At 41.4% G+C, this 21991-nt stretch overlaps 1 protein-coding gene across 3 annotated transcripts in view; it reads left to right on the plus strand.

Annotated features, from left to right (window-relative positions):
• EPS8L2 (EPS8 signaling adaptor L2) overlaps positions 1-21991 on the plus strand; it is a 230822-nt gene that overhangs the window by 202806 nt on the left and 6025 nt on the right. For all 3 annotated transcript variants that reach the window (XM_069738470.1, XM_069738473.1, XM_069738472.1), the window contains 15 exons: positions 1116-1195; positions 3938-4050; positions 4571-4650; positions 7421-7547; positions 8910-8998; positions 9764-9838; positions 10404-10552; positions 11664-11811; positions 12414-12443; positions 12539-12642; positions 13843-13951; positions 14051-14173; positions 14488-14617; positions 14945-15122; positions 16534-16666. In XM_069738470.1, the coding sequence (XP_069594571.1) occupies positions 1116-1195; positions 3938-4050; positions 4571-4650; positions 7421-7547; positions 8910-8998; positions 9764-9838; positions 10404-10552; positions 11664-11811; positions 12414-12443; positions 12539-12642; positions 13843-13951; positions 14051-14173; positions 14488-14617; positions 14945-15122; positions 16534-16666 (1668 nt within the window). The remainder of the gene's footprint in view (positions 1-1115; positions 1196-3937; positions 4051-4570; positions 4651-7420; positions 7548-8909; positions 8999-9763; positions 9839-10403; positions 10553-11663; positions 11812-12413; positions 12444-12538; positions 12643-13842; positions 13952-14050; positions 14174-14487; positions 14618-14944; positions 15123-16533; positions 16667-21991) is intronic.

Raw genomic sequence — 21991 nt, forward strand, 5'->3', positions numbered from 1 at the left:
GTTATTTCTTTATAGAGCAGGCGCCGGCTTTCATCAGCGACAGCAGGCGTAGGCTAATGGGAGTAGTAGTTCGGTGGTAAACTTTTTACTTCTTGTCACAGCTGTGGGTTCATGCTGTTCATCTGCAGCTCTCTGACTGGTGGTAATAATCTTACCGCCGATCAGAGGCAATGTTTGCCACACTGTCATACACATGACAGCATGGCAAACAATGGATGACAGCATGGCAAACAATGCATGTTCAGGCACCTCATTCATGTAAATGAACCTTTTTTAACTATCTGGCTGAACCCGCTGGACTTGAACATCCAGAGGTGCGCCCATCACTACTTCAGGAAGTTTTGTGAAGAAGTTATCTTCTGGAAATGTCCACATTGTAAATACAATAAAGAAGTCGTATTGACTAGAAGTGATGGAGGAATCTGCGATGGTAACATTTATTTAAAAAAAATTAAGCTTCTTATTGGTCATTTTTGATAGATATTATTTTAAGCCAGTTTCACACATCCAAAATTCATTGCAGACCGCGATGCTTGGACTGGCCATGGGTCTTGTGACAGCTCCATAAAAATGTATGAACTCTCATATTTTGGTATGGAGATCCCCGGCCAGTCCAATCATCGCAGTGTGCATAAGGACAGGGAATGCGAGATGTGTGAACTCATCTGTTATAGAGACCAGTATTTATCAAGGTTCCAAAGGTCCCTGTTCAGCTCTTGGCCCTTAGCTGGAGAAGAGGACCTTATTAATGGTAATCTGTCAGCATGATTACATCCGCTAAACTATTTATATGTGCATGTAACTCTTTGAAAGACAAGTCCAGCAATACCTTTACATGTCCAATCCGTTCTTCCGTTACTGAGAAACTAGCGATGGAATTGTTAGACAAATGAGGATGAAGATTTGAAGCCTCTGTCACTCCAGCTCTATCCCCCTCCCGACACCGCCTCCTCCTGCTTGACCAACAGCCTCTATGCTGTATGACTTCAAACAAAGGAGTCAATGAGGAGATGGCACGGTTGTAATGGACTCCTCAGGTTTTGTACAGATAATTTTGAACATTTTGCTGAACAATTTGTGACGACTAAATAACACCTAAAACTTTATTTTCAAAGGCTGAAATGGTACATGACGATATACAAAGTGCACTCGCGGACATTAAACTTGGAAATAAAATGCGACCACAGACTCTCAAGTGAGTATTCATCCAGTGTTAATGAGTTATCCATCATTGTGAAAGTATGGGCAATATCAAGCATAACCCCACATATGGAAATTTGCTTTCAGGATCGTCTAAAATTCTCAATTTTAAAAACTCCAGAGGTTACAATATTACTAAACTACATTTATGGAGCCAAAAGTGCTGAATTCTGGTGTAATTTGGTCAATAAAAGTATTTAATGAGCTGCACCAAATTTACAATGCATTTTAAACAGACTTTGCCGCTCTATAAAGGTTGATGGCTTATCGGAAAAGGGGTGTGATCTAAAGTGCAACACAGTACACCAAAATTTCGATGCACGTTCCTGGCACAAAGTAATACAACCAATAGGTGGTTGAAACTTTTGTTGAGATTATCAAACAGTTTACATCAGTTATATGGCAGAAAACTGCCTGAAATTTAGCAAGTCTTGCAATTTTGAGCTGCGCAAAAAAATTTGAGAGTTTTGGCGCTTTTATGCCCAGGGCCAGACAGGAGGCCAAGAGCGCCACATAAATTCATTGTGGCAGATGCATATGTCAGGCCCTGACTGTGGTAGCACGTGGATGCTGAAAGATGTACCAAAATAACAGTCCTAATGAATTGGAGCCTTAGACTTTACGCTCTTAAAATTAGACCGATTTATCCAACAGGTTGATAAATTGAGAGCATTTAAACACTGTGTAGTCAGTTTGCACTAAGAATTATGCCCCAATGTATGATGAAGACTCAGGAATTCTCCTATAGCTTGAGTAAGAGAAGGACCCCGGTCAAGTGGTCACGACAGAGGCCTGTGGCAACCAGACCAGTGCCCTGTGACCCTTTTTCTACCTGTCGGCCTCCCCGACTCATCTTCTGATTAGTAGGCCAGGGCCGGTGCCATGCCATGCATGCGTTGAGCTGCGACATACTAATGAGAAGAGAAGCCGTGGATGCTGGCAAGTAGGAGGAGATTGCCAGGACACTGGTTTGGGGGCAATGGACTATCTGGGGCTGCTGGTCCAGGGTCCTGACAATCTTCTTGCTCAACTTATAATGACATTATTCACTTGGCCAAAGAAGCTGACAGGAGTGGTGATGTTCTCGAGGAAAACAGCAATCTCCTTTCTTCTTATATCACTGAAGTTTCTACATTTTTTTAAACTTTTTTACTCCTCACTATATCCACGTCTGAAGGCGTCATCTGCTGATTTCATTGTCATTATAATTTTTAAGACAAATATTAAAATTATTAGTCTCTGTAAAATCTTTGAGGATCTCTTTAAAGGTAATATTTTGTGTGGGCAGAAATAGCCACATTGGCTGCTATGTCAGTACTGTCGCCCCCGCTTGTGTATCACCTGCAAGGACTTTGGCACAGAGGAAAGCTGTAAAATCAGGCACAGTGGTAAATATGTGACACATAGCACAAGGTCGAGATTTATTACATGCTGTTATAAACACAGAAAATATCATGCAATGAAGAGTCTACAAGGTAAAATGCTAATGTCTGATTTTCAGGGAGCACATTTTGAAAATTTACAAATAAAGTTTCAAAAAGTAGCAAAACTTTTGCGCAACTCCATGTTCCACAAAAATTTAGCAACTTTATTGTGCAGAAATTTAGAATATGTCCACGAAGCCAACATAATATTTTGGACCAGAGAGGTCCTTTAATCAAGTAAAACTGTGTAGGACAATTGTTGCCGGAGGAGCTTCTCTGGCAGCGACTGTCCTGCCCCACACATGTAGAGCCCGATTCATTATTTGCAATTTATTGAAGTCATGTTTTTCTTTTTATCTTTTGTGGTATTCGCTGATGTTTTTTGCAAAATGACCCATGCGATTCATTAATTTGGCACAAAATCCAAAAATCCTTTTTTTATTTCTTTAACAAGTTTTTGACACTTTTGAGCACCAAAAGTTGCAAACCCTTTGAAAATGCACCGAACTGTAAACTGCTCCAAAATCCCTATTCCATGGGGGACTGGAGTGAGATGTGTCCAAAACAATATGACATTTGATAAAAGTTGCATTTCATGGTATTGATCTAAAACATCTTAAGGCCTCTTTCACACTTCAGTTGTTTGGCGTCAGTCACTACCGACATAGTGACGGATTGACGGATCCGTCACAATTGTTGAGAAAACGGTTCTAACGGATCCGATTTTTTGACGGATCCGTTACTTGGGGGTTGTCTGGGAAAAGTATCTACTTTTTGGAGCATGTGCAATTGAAAAAAACGGATTGGGGCGACGGATCCGCCGAAATGACGGTTGCGACGGATCCGTTGCCCATAGGCGGTCATTCTATGGAATGGCGGACGCGATGGATCCGTCGCGATCCGCCATTTCGGCGTTGACAAAAAACGTTTCAATGTCCGTCTATTTTCAGAAAACGTCCGCCAAATTTAGACGGATCCGTCACATGGCGGATGGAACGGACGACCATCCGTCACAATCCGTCGCTAATGCAAGTCTATGGGAAAATAACGGATCCGTCAAAAAAAATTGATGGATCCGTTATTTGAGGAAAATGGCGGTTTTAGACTGACGCCAAACAACTGAAGTGTGAAAGAGGCCTTAAAACCAAAGTTGTCGAGGAAAAGTAACAAAGAGTAACAAAAAAAAACAACTTAAAAAGTAGCGTAAAACATATAGAATAAGATGAAAACAAAAAAGTAACTATAAAAGGTAAAAGTTGTTCCAGGAAAGTGGAGAAACAGAATAAACATGTCTATGTTAACTTATTCTACAGAGCTAATCAGGAAAGAATCAGGCAAAGAGAATCAATCCTCCCTCCTACCACTGCCCCCAAGTCAGTCATGCGAGATAACAAGAACCGCGTCATTCCTCCAAATGCAGAAATTGGTAAGTTCTCATCCTCAGGAAGGTCCGCACTTTATGCCACAGAAGAAATGATACTAACTAAACCTTGTGTTGTTCATGATTATGTTGTGTTTGCAAATCTGCTGAAACTTCTTAAAACATAAGTTGCACTAATTTTATTACTGACATGCACAAGGTTGTCGGAGAGCCCCAGCAATTTGCCTTCAAAATTGATTGCGTCGTATTCGGAACTTTTATGAATTTGGCTCAATCTGCACCATTTTCATCATCCTGTAAAATAATGTATTCTTAACATACCATTGGTGCCACGTGTGCAGGGGCCCGAGAGGTAAGGGGCCACTTCTACCTCCAAAGCAGGAGGAATTGTACATTATGATGAGTTATTGGGCTGCAAAGGGCCCACATATTGCTCTTACACAAGGACGCTCTCCTGTCTGTATCCGCTCCAGACAACCTTTCATGCATCTGTAATCCACCTCTTAGTTCTTGCTTTCTTTTTCCTTCATTTTCTATATAAAAAATATGTTTTCTATTTTTTTAGAATTCGACCGAAGAAGTAACATGTCTCAAGAAGCAGAAGAATCACGGGAGGCTCTGGCAAAGAGGATTGAGAGAGACACAGTAAGCTGATTTTATTTTTTTGTAAGACTTTATTCAGTCAATTATTTCCCATATTACGTTTTATCAGCAGTGACCCCTCCCTTCCACCTTAGGTGATTTCGACTATAATGGGGGCAAGGGTGCCCATACATATTGGGGAAAGAGAAACCGTGGAGAGACTGTTTTTGATCCCATGGTGAGGTAGATCCTCCAAGTCCCAGGGACGGGTGAGCACAGGGGCCACGGGTGTCGGTGCAGTGGGAAACCAGGACTTGGCGCACACAGGAGACTCAGGACCAGATGTACAATGGGACAAAGCAAGGGTGAATGCAGGGATGCCAAAAACCAGAGTTAACTTGCTGATCTGTAGATATTATAACACAAAATCCCATATAGGTCTCAATGGGACCAAGAAGAGATCCCACAAATAAGGTATAAAATCATTTTTATTATAAATAAATGTAAAACAAAACAATTGATCAATCCAAAAAATACCGTACTAAGGGACGCCACAGAAGAAGGTGAGTATAGGTATATACACATACAGCAACCATCTGCATATAACACCTGCTAGTGGTTGACACAATATTCCTATGTCAAAGAAATGCTGACACTATACCAACTCAATATACTAAGAAGATGGGCAGCATATATGGATCAATACCCAGGACCCTTAAACATAGGGTCCCTAACACAATATTTAACCTCCCCAGATCATATATAAATGCCACAACAATGGGCCAGTATAAAGGGCATAACAGCCTCAATAGATCCGTGGGGATGAAGTAAGTAAAAACCGGGTATATGTTACCTGCTGCAGAGCTTCACCGGGGCGTCCCTTCACCCCGACGCGCGTTTCGCCACCAGCTTCTTCCGGGGGTGTCTGGGGAGGTTAAATATTGTGTTAGGGACCCTATGTTTAAGGGTCCTGGGTATTGATCCATATATGCTGCCCATCTTCTTAGTATATTGAGTTGGTATAGTGTCAGCATTTCTGTGACATAGGAATATTGTGTCAACCACTAGCAGGTGTTATATGCAGATGGTTGCTGTATGTGTATATACCTATACTCACCTTGTTCTGTGGCGTCCCTTAGTACGGTATTTTTTGGATTGATCAATTGTTTTGTTTTACATTTATTTATAATAAAAATGATTTTATACCTTATTTGTGGGATCTCTTCTTGGTCCCATTGAGATCTATATGGGATTTTGTGTTATAGTGTTCATGAAGTGCCCTTTGTTATTTTTGGACATTTAGTGATTGATCTGTAGATATGTAAAATCAGATTTGGAGCACAGCAAACACTAGAGACTAGAGTCTCAATACTAAGACATGAGTGTGTCCTAGTGGACCTTAAAAGGCCTAGAGAGATGATGTCACATGCTGGGCAACTGCAAACGTGCAGCAGTACAGATATCAGCGGACTGGGCTGAAGAGAGCGTGGAGACCCGGGACAGGTGTGCAGCAGAGACATCTCTGACAGCAGCTCATCATATCTCCCAGAAGAACAAATGACCTGGTGTGTTGAGATCCAAAATACCTGATGCTTCTATCTCCCAACATCTGCAGTCAGTGAAGAGTCCTACACATATTAATGAGTATATTGCTCCATCCAAAACCGATGGGTTCATCATCTACATTTTGTCTAATGTGAACTTAGATGGGAAGGTTGGTTGAGTCTAATCTTGGGACAAAATTAAAGCTATAGTATAAGCAATGATAGAGTACATCAGTATCTTTATTTCTTATATAGTACCTTAATTCCAGGTCTCTGTACATGAAAAATCTGGGTATACTATACCGCTATAGAGTGTACACAGAAAGCAATCAGTGATGTGGGCGGGGTTATACAGGGCTCAGCATTCCGAGCTCTGCTAGATCTGCAGCAGAGAAAACTGTGCCTCTATCACAAATGCTGCACCCAGTAAACTAAGTGATACATCTCTGGAATCAGGGTATCTGATCCTATCTCATGCTGCTCTCAGATTACAAAACAAACACCCGCTGACAGATTCCCTTTAACAATAATTAATACATGACAAGGTACAAAAATGATAATATGATAAAAAACAAGGGTAAGTGACAGACAGGGACAATACAAGAGAGGACCCTGAAATCTACAGGAGAGATAAGGAGACAGTAGATGAGTGTAGATGCTGAAATTGGAGTAACTTGGCAGCAGGGTTTTTGCAGCTTGTAAGCTTTCTTGAAAAGATGGGTTTTCAGGCTGTATTCGAAGGTGAGAAAGGCTGATTGATTTGGGGTAGCAAATTCCAGAGTACAGGGGAAGCACGAGAGAAAACTTCAAGACAGTTGTGTTAAGAACAGACAAAAAAGAAAGGAAAAAAAAGAGATTTTGTGAGGACCAGAGAATATGTGTGGGGAGGTATTAGGAGATTAGGTAGGAGGTGTATGGATGGGGCAGGTTACGGCTTGTATGTCATTATTAGCATTGGAACTGAATTCTATGGGCTGTGGGCAGCCAAAGGGGGGATTAGTAAAGGGGAAAGTAAGGAAGAGGTGGATTATTGGGGCAGCAAAGCTTACGATAGGTTGGAGTGGTGCAAGATGGCAGAGAAGGATGATAAAATAACATTTTACAGAGAAGGATGCTGCAGATCGCACTAGTATATATTTGTTGCTTTTAAAGTTGAGAAAACAGGATCAAGATTTTTTTTTGAGAATGGAAGTCAGCAGGAGGTTCTGTAGTAAGGGTCAGAAGCAGCGTTCGAAATGCAGATAGTACACAATATTAATTATTATGTTATATACCCATTTCCATTCTAGCAATGTTTAAACTGCACACTGGATGACATAGAGTATTTTGTGGCAAAGCTAAAAAAAGCAGCACAAGCTTTCCAGCAACTGGACCAGAGAAAGAAAGGCAAAAAGAACAAAAAGAAAGGACCAGCAGGTAATCCGCCGCATACATGCTTCTGAATGACACTTTCTACAGATACACCTTCAAACTATATAAGTACCTGAAACATTATTGTCAATTGTTTCTACCTTGTATATTATATATATATCTACTATATAATCATCTAATTCTGTTTGTCTTTAACAGAAATCCCGCATCGCTGATTGGTAGCGCCAACCGCCCGCGACCAATCAGCGACGGGCGCAGTCCGGCCATAGTTCAGTCACGTTCACTGAACACGTTCTGTCAGTCACAGTGCGACATAGTTCAGTAACGTTTACTGAACATGTTCTGTCAGTCACAGTGCCACGTAGTTCAGTCCCTTTTACTGAACATGTTCTGTCAGTCACAGTGCCACGTAGTTCAGTCCCTTTTACTGAACACGTTTCTGTCAGTCACAGTGCCACGTAGTTCAGTCCCTTTTACTGAACACGTTCTGTCAGTCACAGTGCGACATAGTTCAGTCACGTTTACTGAACACGTTCTGTCAGTCACAGTGCCACGTAGTTCAGTCTCTTTTACTGAACATGTTCTGTCAGTCACAGTGCCACGTAGTTCAGTCTCTTTTACTGAACATGTTCTGTCAGTCACAGTGCCACGTAGTTCAGTCCCTTTTACTGAACACGTTCTGTCAGTCACAGTGCCACGTAGTTCAGTCTCTTTTACTGAACATGTTCTGTCAGTCACAGTGCCACGTAGTTCAGTCCCTTTTACTGAACACGTTTCTGTCAGTCACAGTGCCACGTAGTTCAGTCCCTTTTACTGAACACGTTCTGTCAGTCACAGTGCCACGTAGTTCAGTCCCTTTTACTGAACACGTTCTGTCAGTCACAGTGCGACATAGTTCAGTCACGTTTACTGAACACGTTCTGTCAGTCACAGTGCCACGTAGTTCAGTCACATTTACTGAACACGTTCTGTCAGTCACAGTGCCACGTAGTTCAGTCCCTTTTACTGAACACGTTCTGTCAGTCACAGTGCGACATAGTTCAGTCACGTTTACTGAACACGTTCTGTCAGTCACAGTGCTACGTAGTTCAGTCACATTTACTGAACACGTTCTGTCAGTCACAGTGCCACGTAGTTCAGTCCCTTTTACTGAACACGTTCTGTCAGTCACAGTGCCACGTAGTTCAGTCCCTTTTACTGAACACGTTCTGTCAGTCACAGTGCGACATAGTTCAGTCACGTTTACTGAACACGTTCTGTCAGTCACAGTGCCACGTAGTTCAGTCCCTTTTACTGAACACGTTATATATATATATGGAATCATATAAGACATTAAAAATATATTGATATCCTTATAAAGCAAACGTTGTTTCATCCAATATGGGTATTATTTTTTCAACCCCTCAGAGGGAGTCCTGACACTGCGATCTAAACCACCCACTGAGAAGGAGTTCATAGACTGCTATCAGAAAATGAAGCTGGCCTTTAACCTGTTGGTAAGAAACCACATTTAATGATTTGATAGTTCATTATCACACTTTGATCACTTATGACATTTAGGGGTCAATACAGCAAAGTGTTTACACCAGAAAACTGTCATAAATCTCTTTGAATAATCTCGAATGTTTTGCGCTAATGCGAAGTTGCACTACAAATTACATCTTTTGGAGTTTTCATGCCACTTTCAACCAGCTCTGCCAAAATGCGTGTGGGGTTTGGCCATGCCTCCCCCCATCAAATTCTTCAAGAGTGGCAGTGTTTCTTATGCCAGAAATGTTACTCCAGGCTTAGACTGGAGTAATGTTTCTGGCGAGGCACACACGGAGGTGCACGTCACTGATAAGATGCACTAAATTTATCGAAGTGGCATGCATCTCTTAATTCAGCACATGTTCTTCCTGCTCGACCCTCATTGTTGGTACTCAGTCTTAATGGATCCCAGCCTTAGTATACAGATCTCATACATAAAGAACTTCAAAAATTGCCTCAAGTGTCCTAACCATGGACTAATGTAGAAAGTCCAAAACAGAAACTTGTGGAAAGGTAAAAGTTGCAATTGGACCCAAAGTCCCCTGCTTCAAGATACCATTATTACAAAAGAGAAATAGAAAAACATTGTGTAAGATATTTACTGTAAGGAACGTGTCTCCTAATGTAGGTAGATACACAAAACTTCACAATTGTAAACTAGAAAATCTTCATATCCGTATCATTTTGCTCTTCAAGACAACTTACTTTAAGAAAAACTTATTCCTTTTCAGGCCAAGTTACAGAAACATATTCAGAACCCAAGTTCAGCTGAACTGGTCCACTTTCTCTTTAACCCACTGGAAATGGTAATTGCTTTTCATCACTGGCTTATAATAACTCCATGACTTTCATATATACACCCTTCAATACTGTGTGTCCATGGCTTTACATTTTCATTTTAGTCCAAGGCTAAATTATATATGCACCTAGCTATTGATGAAAAAAATTGGTGGGCAGCAGCACACATTTGTTTTTATGAAAAAATGCACATTTTTTCACTGTTTTGACCTAAAGAAAAAGTCATTGAAAAATAGCTGAAATTAGACGTTGGTAAAAAAAAAAAAAGTTGCTGTTTTTTTTTGCAAGCAAAGAAAATCTAAATGAAAGAGGGAAGGAAGACTGGGAACCTTGTTTATGACTAAATGAGTCAAATATTGCACCTTGCAATCATTTATTCAATGGATAAAAATAGTAGAAGCTAAATAATAGTCAGAAGCTAGCCAAGCTACATGGACCACCAAAGCTTTCAGCCCCGAAACAAAAAAGCTACAGAATGTATACATAGATCTGAGCATAAGGATCAAGCAACCGGATCTAAAAGATGCGCATCGTCTTAACATGCTGCAATCTGCTTGGTGTGGTGTCTTGTAGATAGTAGAAAGCTCTGGAGGACCTGATTTAGGAAGAGCTATTACCTGTCCCCTCCTGTCCAAAGAAGCCACCGACTTCCTGAGGGGTCATCTAACTCCAAAAGAAATGAAACTCTGGGAGTCCATGGGAGAGAGATGGACTAAGCCAAGGTAAATGAGCATCATTTTAATATTTTAACTATGTTAGGCCAGTCTCACACGTCCAGATAATTCCGGTACCGGAAACATCAGTACCGGAATTATCTGTGTCCGTGTGCTCACGTGGCACATCAGTGTGGCACATGTGCGGCATCCGTGTGCCGACTGGGTACCACACGCACCGTGCAGGAGACAGCACTACTGTTAAGCGCTGTCCCCTGCATCTGGTGCTGAAGCCGCCATTCATTTCTTCTCTCCAGCAGCGTTCGCTGGAAAGAAGGAATGAATAATCTTTTTTTATATTTATTTTTGTTTTTAAAATAAAGTTGCCGGTAATCTGCCCCCTCCCACCCCCTGTGCGCCCGCCCGCTGGCATTAAAATACTTACCCAGCTCCCTCGGCGCTTGCATCCTCTCAGCGTCGCAGCTCTTCCTGTATGAGCGGTCACGTGGTGCCGCTTATTACAGTAATGAATATGCAGCTCCACCCCTATGGGAGGTGGAGCCGCATATTCATCACTGTAATGTGCGGCACCACGTGACCGCTCATACAGGACAAGCAGCGACGCTGAGAGGATGTAAGCGCCGAGGGAGCTGGGTAAGTATTTTAATGCCAGCAGGCGGGAGCACAGGGGGTGGGAGGGGGCAGATTACCGGCAACTTTATTTTAAAAACAAAAATAAATTAAAAAAAAAGATTATTCATTCCTTCTTTCCAGCGAACGCTGCTGGAGAGAAGAAATGAATGGGGCTTCAGCACCACACGCGGGGGGGACAGCGCTTACAGTAGCGCTGTCTCCTGCACAGCACACGGACAACATCCGTGTGCGGTACGTGTTTTACACGGACCCATTGACTTTAATGGGTCCGTGTAATACGTGCGCTCCCACGAACACTGACATGTCTCCGTGATTTCCAAACGGACACACGGTCCGTGAAAACACGCTGACATGTGCAGAGACACATTGATTTCAATGTGTCTACGTGAGTCAGTGTCTCCGGTACATGAGGAAACTGTCACCTCACGTACCGGAGCCACTGATGTGTGAAACCGGCCTTATCCCGTTTTTGACATTGATATCTGTTTTCAGTGAGAGTAAATAATTTTTCTATGTAACCTTTCAGGTCAGAGTGGCCAAGGGAACCTATAATTCCGCAATACATACCCAAATTCAATAGTGGGTGGCTACCTCCAATAGAAATCTTCCTAGGAGCACCTTGGGAGCTAGAACTCATACACCCGCCAGAGTCTAAACTCATCGTCCTAGACGAGGTATGTGAATTATTTATTATTCTAAATAATTTTTCGTGCTTTTTAAAACAAAAGTCCGCTCACATCTTAGTCAAAGGACCAAATTAGCTCATATGACTAGGAAAGAAGTACGTAGTTGGTATTACCACCACTAAAATAGCGATAGGTGCTAGCAGATTTTCAACACTACAACTTCATGTGATTGAGAAGTGAAATTAGTTCTAACCAAAGGTAAGATTAACATTGAAACTTCTAGAACGTGATCCTTCCTAATGTCCTCCTCACCAACCATGTAGACAAAGCAGAAGTTTTACCTTAGAGCTAAAGTCTCAAAAAGCATATTTGATCTTTAAACATCAACTAGACTATTTTTTTTGAAGGTGCATAACTCATTGACAAGGGAAATGGCACAGGGAGTTGTATATTCCTAGGTGGAATAACAAAGGAATGGCACAACACAGATAAGTAAACATATAGCAAACATAAAAAACTCAAATATTTACTAAAAGAGAGAAGTCAGGAAAGCGAAAAGGTCTCCAGCTACATAACTCACCATTTCCAAAGCCATTGTTTTGGCAGCTCGTTATAATTAATGATTTTCTTGTTTTTTGTATCCACCAAAGCCAATGGAAAACCTTGGACCAAGGAACAATGTAAGATATTTATTTTCTATTTCATTATGTTGCCATCTCAATTGTTTACAAAAACAGATATGATGATGCTGTAATATCTTCTTACTGTCTTTCAGTTTCCCCCTCCTAACGGTAATCCTTACAGGACACCATCGTTCAAACAGCAGCCCCTTCCTACAGAAATAAAACCAGAGTATGGCACAAGCCCGAAACTCACAACGTGAGTGGTGATAATTTGCTGTCTATGCCAACCAATCTTATGCATGGATCCATAGATAAATACTGACTCACATCAGTGGCGCAAAGCAAATGTTTTGTGCCCCCCCCCCAACTTGTGGCTCCCTTCTTCCAGTCCAGGATTGAATCCCATACCCCACAAACACATGTATTGGATTTTAAGAAAAAAATGATGATGTAATTATTGTTTGCCCTTTGATTCTCTAGTTTTGTTTTTTGCTAAAATCCAGCATAAAATGTCAAAAGTAAATAGTTGCATTACATATCTTATTTCATAAAGTTTTAAGTTATCACATTCCTGATGTGATATTTATTGAAATTTTATTACATTATCACAAACTATTATAACAGAACTGCTGGACTGCACAGGGGCCCATACACTGTTCTTGCACAGGGGCCCATACACTGTTCTTGCACAGGGGCCCATATACTGTTCTTGCACAGGGGCCCATATACTGTTCTTGCACAGGGGCCCATATACTGTTCTTGCACAGGGGCCCATATACTGTTCTTGCACAGGGGCCCATATACTGTTCTTGCACAGGGGCCCATACACTGTTCTTGCACAGGGGCCCATACACTGTTCTTGCACAGGGGCCCATACACTGTTCTTGCACAGGGGCCCATATACTGTTCTTGCACAGGGGCCCATATACTGTTCTTGCACAGGGGCCCATATACTGTTCTTGCACAGGGGCCCATATACTGTTCTTGCACAGGGGCCCATATACTGTTCTTGCACAGGGGCCCATACACTGTTCTTGCACAGGGGCCCATATACTGTTCTTGCACAGGGGCCCATATACTGTTCTTGCACAGGGGCCCATATACTGTTCTTGCACAGGGGCCCATATACTGTTCTTGCATAGGGGCCCCTTTCTGTCTGAGTCCGCCATTGCATTAACTGTTTTGCTTTTCATCTTGGTCGATGCTAATGCAGATGATGAAAAACTCACTGCAAATGTTGTGATCTGCATAGACCGTGCCGGATGGGCGCTCTAAGGAGAAGCACGGCTTCTTGGCACCACTCACTTGACAATGGGGGAAAAGATGCTCCAAGTTTTGCATTCTTTGGCACCTGAGGAACCACCTCTGTGACCTCCCTTCCATCCCTTAAAATATATAAATTGTTAAAACTGCAGCAAACAATAAGTGTACCCCTTATCTATTTCTCTACAAACAGTTATAATGCACCAGTGCCGGCACAGCCACAGAAATGCGCCAAAATTCGCTATGATTTCACCGCTCGAAATGCCACCGAGCTTTCAGTGCTGAGAGACGAAGTCCTGGAGGTAAGCATTGCCTATAATCAAAAGTTTCAATAAAACAAATAATAAAAAAAAAATCAAAATTAGTTCCATCGAGAATCCACGTGAATTCTTATTTTGTAGATTCTGGAGGACAATAAGCAGTGGTGGAAGTTAAGAAACAGGATCGGGCAGGAGGGGTATGTCCCATATAATATCCTAGATGTCGTGTCTACTGATGAAACCGATCAGTTGGACGGTCACAGTGTAAGTGCACCACCGCAAAATACTACATTTATTAATCGTGCATCATTTACCAAAACACTTTCACAGTCTTTTAGAAATCTAAACTCTGATGCCTATCCAACAAGGACTGGCCACCAAATAATACCAAATTGGGATGAAGGTGAAAGCTCATAATTGTTATTTTGTCGTTGAAGACATACTTTATTTTTCAAAACATGTATTTTTTTTTTTTAGAAAATGTGTAAATTTCTATAAAAAAATAACATTTAAATATATTAAATCAAATTAGTGTAAAGTTATTTGCCCTTTTTAATACTTATCTGGTTTATATTCAGGCTGGACCCAAGTACAAAGGAGATGCAGGCTCCAGAGGTCCCGTTAGCCCGGTGTATAAGATTCCCGGTAGTTATGCTGGTGATAAATGGGGGAGTGAGACATCTGGATGGTCAAACAACAAGAAGGAGCGTAAGTTTCCCTGAAATCTCGCATGTATGTATTTAATATGGTGGATATAGTCTTCGTCATCTCGCTTCCTAGGAATTAAGAAGTAAGGAAAACCCATAGAGCCGGTCTACAGCAACCAAATGTGCAAATAATCGCTGCCACTTCCATGTGTATTCTTCTTGGGTTGTCGGAGTCTCGGAATTGTATAACTGTGCACGGAGGCTCCTCGTTTTACATACCGTAGTTATCCGTGTCATTTCAGCCTGAGCATTAATGGGCTGTGGTGTCCTAGTTTATAATGAAGGGTGAAGGTGTCGACGGTGGATAACAGGTCTGTTATTCTTACAGAGATAATCCACAATATGGATGAACTGAACGATGAACTCCTGAAGAAGCTGACAACGCAGCAGGCACCTAAAAGGAATTTTGCTGTACCAAAACCTCAACAAGTGCATGTACCATTAACGTTCGATTCAGAGCCAGAGGAAGTCAGAGCTTGGCTGGAAGCCAAGGGCTTTAGTCAGGGGTAAGTAACAAAAATCACACATCAGTTTTTTGCCGTCAGTCACAATCCGTCGGCTCAACGGATCCGTCGCAAATTGTGAAAAACTGATGTGACGGATCCGTTTTTTCGACTGATCCGAATGGCAGACCTGGCTAATTGGATCCTAAATTAATCGGGTCCGGCGCCTATAGGCTTCCATTCGAGCAAATGACGGACGGCGATGGATTCATCACTGTCCGATTTTTCGACGTACACAAAAAACATTACTTTGTCCGTTGTCTCCGGCTGCCGGACAAACAATTTTCGACAGATCCGACGAACGATGGATGAAACTTGAGGCCATCCGTCACTAATACAAGTCTGTGAGGAAAAAAAAGGATCCGGCAGCATCAGTCGCCAAATTCGTTTTTTTCAAAATTTGACGGACTGCGACTGATAGCAAAAAACTGATGGGTGAAAGGGGCCTAATGGTCATCGGCAAATATGGCAGTGATGTGTAACTGTAAACAAGGCCTTCTACTCTCCCCTTGTCATGGTCCTCGCTATTATATCCCCTACTTCCATACATTATTGTCTGTCGGACAGCAGGGTGTCACTCATAAAGAGCTGCCCGTGTATTGCACAGTGGGACATTCATTTGAAAGGCCAGCATGTAATACTAAATGTGACCTGCAGAGGCCGCCAACACTCTCTGACAATAATATCATGGGACAGTAAAGTGACTGTATCTTCCTCACCACACCTGGTGCACAGAATTTGTCAGCAGGTTTTTGCTATGTATTCTGAAAGCAGCATGATGTAGGGGCTGAGATCCTGATTCCAGCGATGTGTCACTTGCTGGTCTGCATGCTGTCATTTTAATACAATCACTGTTTTATCTGCTGTAGATCTAGCAGTGCTCAGAATACTGAGCTCTCTATATCCCCACCCACACCACTGGCAGCTTTGTCTACACATTGTATTGACAGAAAGCTAATCAGTGGTGGAGGCAGGGTTATACATAGCAGTTGACTACGAGGCATAAAACGCCTATTCCTGTAATAATCTCCTGCTGATAAAACATATTATTGAAACAGTAACACACAGCCCAGTTAAGTGACATGTCACTGGAATCAGGGACTCAGCCCCTACATGGTGCTGCTTTCAGATTACATAAAAAAGAACTTCTGACATATTCCCTTTAACTGGAGTAGCTTGTGCAAAGCCTTGAATAAAAGCTCTATTAAAGGTTACCAGAAATGCAACTACAATTCCTTTACACTCCGGTTGACCTATAGCTGATCGAATGGACATTACATTTTCTGGATAGAATAGTGTAATGCAAGTGACAATGACATCTTGACAATGTGGACACTATATATACAGTATGAGCCAGTAAGGGTCATTCTATGGTGGTCATGTAACTTTAATGGATATTGTGCCTTCTCTACAGAACCTCAGGACAGCTGGGCATATTAAATGGAGTACAACTTTTCTCTCTTAATAAAGAAGAGCTGAAGAAAGTGTGTGGAGAAGAAGGTGCAAGGGTCTATAGTCAGCTGGCCGTGCAAAAGTCTCAATTAGAGGTAACTACAGTCATTATTAAACATTTACATCCACTGTGGTGATGCTGAGCTCGCTACTTTAGATAAGGTGAACACCCAATATATCCAATTTCCATCGTCCTCCTATGCAGAAAGATGGCGACACATGGTAGCATAATTATAGACCCCCTCCTACAATGAGGAAAAAAAGGGATGTCACAGTACAGGGATAATACACACAGTGATGTCACAGTACAGGAATAATAAACACAGTGATGTCACAGTACAGGGATAATACACACAGTGATGTCACAGTACAGGAATAATAAACACAGCGATGTCACAGTACAGGGATAATACACACAGTGATGTCACAGTACAGGGATAATACACACAGTGATGTCACAGTACAGGGATAATAAACACAGCGATGTCACAGTACAGGGATAATACACACAGTGATGTCACAGTACAGGAATAATAAACACAGCGATGTCACAGTACAGGGATAATAAACACAGCGATGTCACAGTACAGGGATAATAAACACAGTGATGTCACAGTACAGGGATAATAAACACAGTGATGTCACAGTACAGGAATAATAAACACAGTGATGTCACAGTACAGGGATAATACACACAATGATGTCACAGTACAGGGATAATACACACAGTGATGTCACAGTACAGGGATAATAAACACAGCGATGTCACAGTACAGGGATAATACACACAGTGATGTCACAGTACAGGAATAATACACACAGCGATGTCACAGTACAGGGATAATACACACAGTGATGTCACAGTACAGGGATAATACACACAGTGATGTCACAGTACAGGAATAATAAACACAGTGATGTCACAGTACAGGGATAATACACACAATGATGTCACAGTACAGGAATAATAAACACAGCGATGTCACAGTACAGGGATAATACACACAGTGATGTCACAGTACAGGGATAATAAACACAGTGATGTCACAGTACAGGGATAATAAACACAGTGATGTCACAGTACAGGAATAATAAACACAGTGATGTCACAGTACAGGAATAATACACACAGTGATGTCACAGTACAGGGATAATAAACACAGCGATGTCACAGTACAGGGATAATACACACAGTGATGTCACAGTACAGGAATAATAAACACAGCGATGTCACAGTACAGGGATAATACACACAGTGATGTCACAGTACAGGAATAATAAACACAGCGATGTCACAGTACAGGGATAATACACACAGTGATGTCACAGTACAGGGATAATAAACACAGTGATGTCACAGTACAGGGATAATAAACACAGTGATGTCACAGTACAGGAATAATAAACACAGTGATGTCACAGTACAGGGATAATACACACAATGATGTCACAGTACAGGGATAATACACACAGTGATGTCACAGTACAGGGATAATACACACAGTGATGTCACAGTACAGGGATAATACACACAGTGATGTCACAGTACAGGGATAATACACACAGTGATGTCACAGTACAGGGATAATAAACACAGTGATGTCACAGTACAGGGATAATAAACACAGTGATGTCACAGTACAGGGATAATACACACAGTGATGTCACAGTACAGGAATAATAAACACAGTGATGTCACAGTACAGGAATAATAAACACAATGATGTCACAGTACAGGAATAATAAACACAGTGATGTCACAGTACAGGGATAATAAACACAGTGATGTCACAGTACAGGGATAATAAACACAGTGATGTCACAGTACAGGGATAATAAACACAGTGATGTCACAGTACAGAGATAATACACACAGCGATGTCACAGTACAAGGATAATAAACACAGTGATGTCACAGTACAGGGATAATAAACACAGTGATGTCACAGTACAGGAATAATAAACACAGCGATGTCACAGTACAGGGATAATATACACAGCGATGTCACAGTACAGGAATAATAAACACAGTGATGTACAGGGATAATACACACAGTGATGTCACAGTACAGGGATAATACACACAGCGATGTACAGGGATAATATACACAGTGATGTCACAGTACAGGGATAATATACACAGTGATGTCACAGTACAGGGATAATAAACAGTGATGTCACAGTACAGGGATAATACACACAGCGATGTCACAGCACAGGGACAATAAACACAGTGATGTCACAGTACAGGGATAATACACACAGCGATGTCACAGTACAGGGACAATAAACACAGTGATGTCACAGTACAGGGATAATAAACACAGTGATGTCACAGTACAGGGATAATAAACACAGTGATGTCACAGTACAGGGATAATAAACACAGCGATGTCACAGTACAGGGATAATACACACAGTGATGTCACAGTACAGGGATAATAAACACAGTGATGTCACAGTACAGGGATAATACACACAGTGATGTCACAGTACAGGAATAATGAACACAGTGATGTCACAGTACAGGGATAATAAACACAGTGATGTCACAGTACAGGAATAATAAACACAGCGATGTCACAGTACAGGGATAATATACACAGTGATGTCACAGTACAGAGATAATACACACAGTGATGTCACAGTACAAGGATAATAAACACAGTGATGTCACAGTACAGGGATAATACACACAGTGATGTCACAGTACAGGAATAATGAACACAGTGATGTCACAGTACAGGGATAATAAACACAGTGATGTCACAGTACAGGAATAATAAACACAGCGATGTCACAGTACAGGAATAATATACACAGTGATGTCACAGTACAGAGATAATACACACAGTGATGTCACAGTACAGGGATAATACACACAGTGATGTCACAGTACAGGGATAATAAACACAGTGATGTCACAGTACAGGAATAATAAACACAGCGATGTCATAGTACAGGGATAATATACACAGCGATGTCACAGTACAGGGATAATAAACACAGTGATGTCACAGTACAGGGATAATACACACAGTGATGTACAGGGATAATACACACAGTGATGTCACAGTACAAGGATAATAAACACAGTGATGTCACAGTACAGGGATAATACACACAGTGATGTCACAGTACAGGAATAATGAACACAGTGATGTCACAGTACAGGGATAATAAACACAGTGATGTCACAGTACAGGAATAATATACACAGTGATGTCACAGTACAGGGATAATATACACAGCGATGTCACAGTACAGGGATAATATACACAGTGATGTCACAGTACAGGGATAATATACACAGCGATGTACAGGGATAATACACACAGTGATGTCACAGTACAGGGATAATAAACACAGTGATGTCACAGTACAGGGACAATAAACACAGTGATGTCACAGTACAGGGATAATAAACACAGTGATGTCACAGTACAGGAATAATAAACACAGCGATGTCATAGTACAGGGATAATATACACAGCGATGTCACAGTACAGGGATAATATACACAGCGATGTACAGGGATAATACACACAGTGATGTCACAGTACAGGAATAATACACACAGTGATGTCACAGTACAGGGATAATATACACAGCGATGTCACAGTACAGGGATAATATACACAGCGATGTCACAGTACAGGGATAATACACACAGCGATGTCACAGTACAGGAATAATAAACACAGTGATGTCACAGTACAGGGATAATATACACAGCGATGTCACAGTACAGGGATAATATACACAGTGATGTCACAGTACAGGGATAATACACACAGCGATGTACAGGGATAATACACACAGTGATGACACAGTACAGGGATAATAAACACAGTGATGTCACAGTACAGGGATAATATAAACAGCGATGTCACAGTACAGGGATAATATACACAGTGATGTCACAGTACAGGGATAATACACACAGCGATGTACAGGGATAATACACACAGCGATGTCACAGTACAGGGATAATATACACAGCGATGTCACAGTACAGGGATAATATACACAGTGATGTCACAGTACAGGGATAATACACACAGTGATGTCACAGTACAGAGATAATACACACAGTGATGTCACAGTACAGGGATAATAAACACAGTGATGTCACAGTACAGGGACAATAAACACAGTGATGTCACAGTACAGGGATAATAAACACAGTGATGTCACAGTACAGGAATAATAAACACAGCGATGTCATAGTACAGGGATAATATACACAGCGATGTCACAGTACAGGGATAATATACACAGCGATGTACAGGGATAATACACACAGTGATGTCACAGTACAGGAATAATACACACAGTGATGTCACAGTACAGGGATAATATACACAGCGATGTCACAGTACAGGGATAATATACACAGCGATGTCACAGTACAGGGATAATATACACAGTGATGTCACAGTACAGGGATAATACACACAGCGATGTACAGGGATAATACACACAGTGATGACACAGTACAGGGATAATAAACACAGTGATGTCACAGTACAGGGATAATATAAACAGCGATGTCACAGTACAGGGATAATATACACAGTGATGTCACAGTACAGGGATAATACACACAGCGATGTACAGGGATAATACACACAGCGATGTCACAGTACAGGGATAATATACACAGCGATGTCACAGTACAGGGATAATATACACAGTGATGTCACAGTACAGGGATAATATACACAGTGATGTCACAGTACAGGGATAATACACACAGCGATGTACAGGGATAATACACACAGTGATGTCACAGTACAGGGATAATACACACAGCGATGTACAGGAATAATAAACACAGTGATGTCACAGTACAGGGATAATATACACAGTGATGTCACAGTACAGGAATAATATACACAGTGATGTCACAGTACAGGGATAATATACACAGTGATGTCACAGTACAGGAATAATATACACAGTGATGTCACAGTACAGGGATAATACACACAGCGATGTCACAATACAGGGATAATATACACAGCGATGTCACAGTACAGGGATAATATACACAGTGATGTCACAGTACAGGGATAATACACACAGCGATGTACAGGGATAATACACACAGTGATGTCACAGTACAGGGATAATACACACAGCGATGTACAGGAATAATAAACACAGTGATGTCACAGTACAGGGATAATATACACAGTGATGTCACAGTACAGGAATAATATACACAGTGATGTCACAGTACAGGGATAATATACACAGCGATGTACAGGGATAATACACACAGTGATGTCACAGTACAGGAATAATAAACACAGTGATGTCACAGTACAGGGATAATATACACAGTGATGTCACAGTACAGGAATAATATACACAGCGATGTACAGGGATAATACACACAGTGATGTCACAGTACA

This window comes from Ranitomeya imitator, chromosome 9 (assembly GCF_032444005.1).
Source record: "Ranitomeya imitator isolate aRanImi1 chromosome 9, aRanImi1.pri, whole genome shotgun sequence".
Lineage (NCBI taxonomy): Eukaryota > Metazoa > Chordata > Amphibia > Anura > Dendrobatidae > Ranitomeya > Ranitomeya imitator.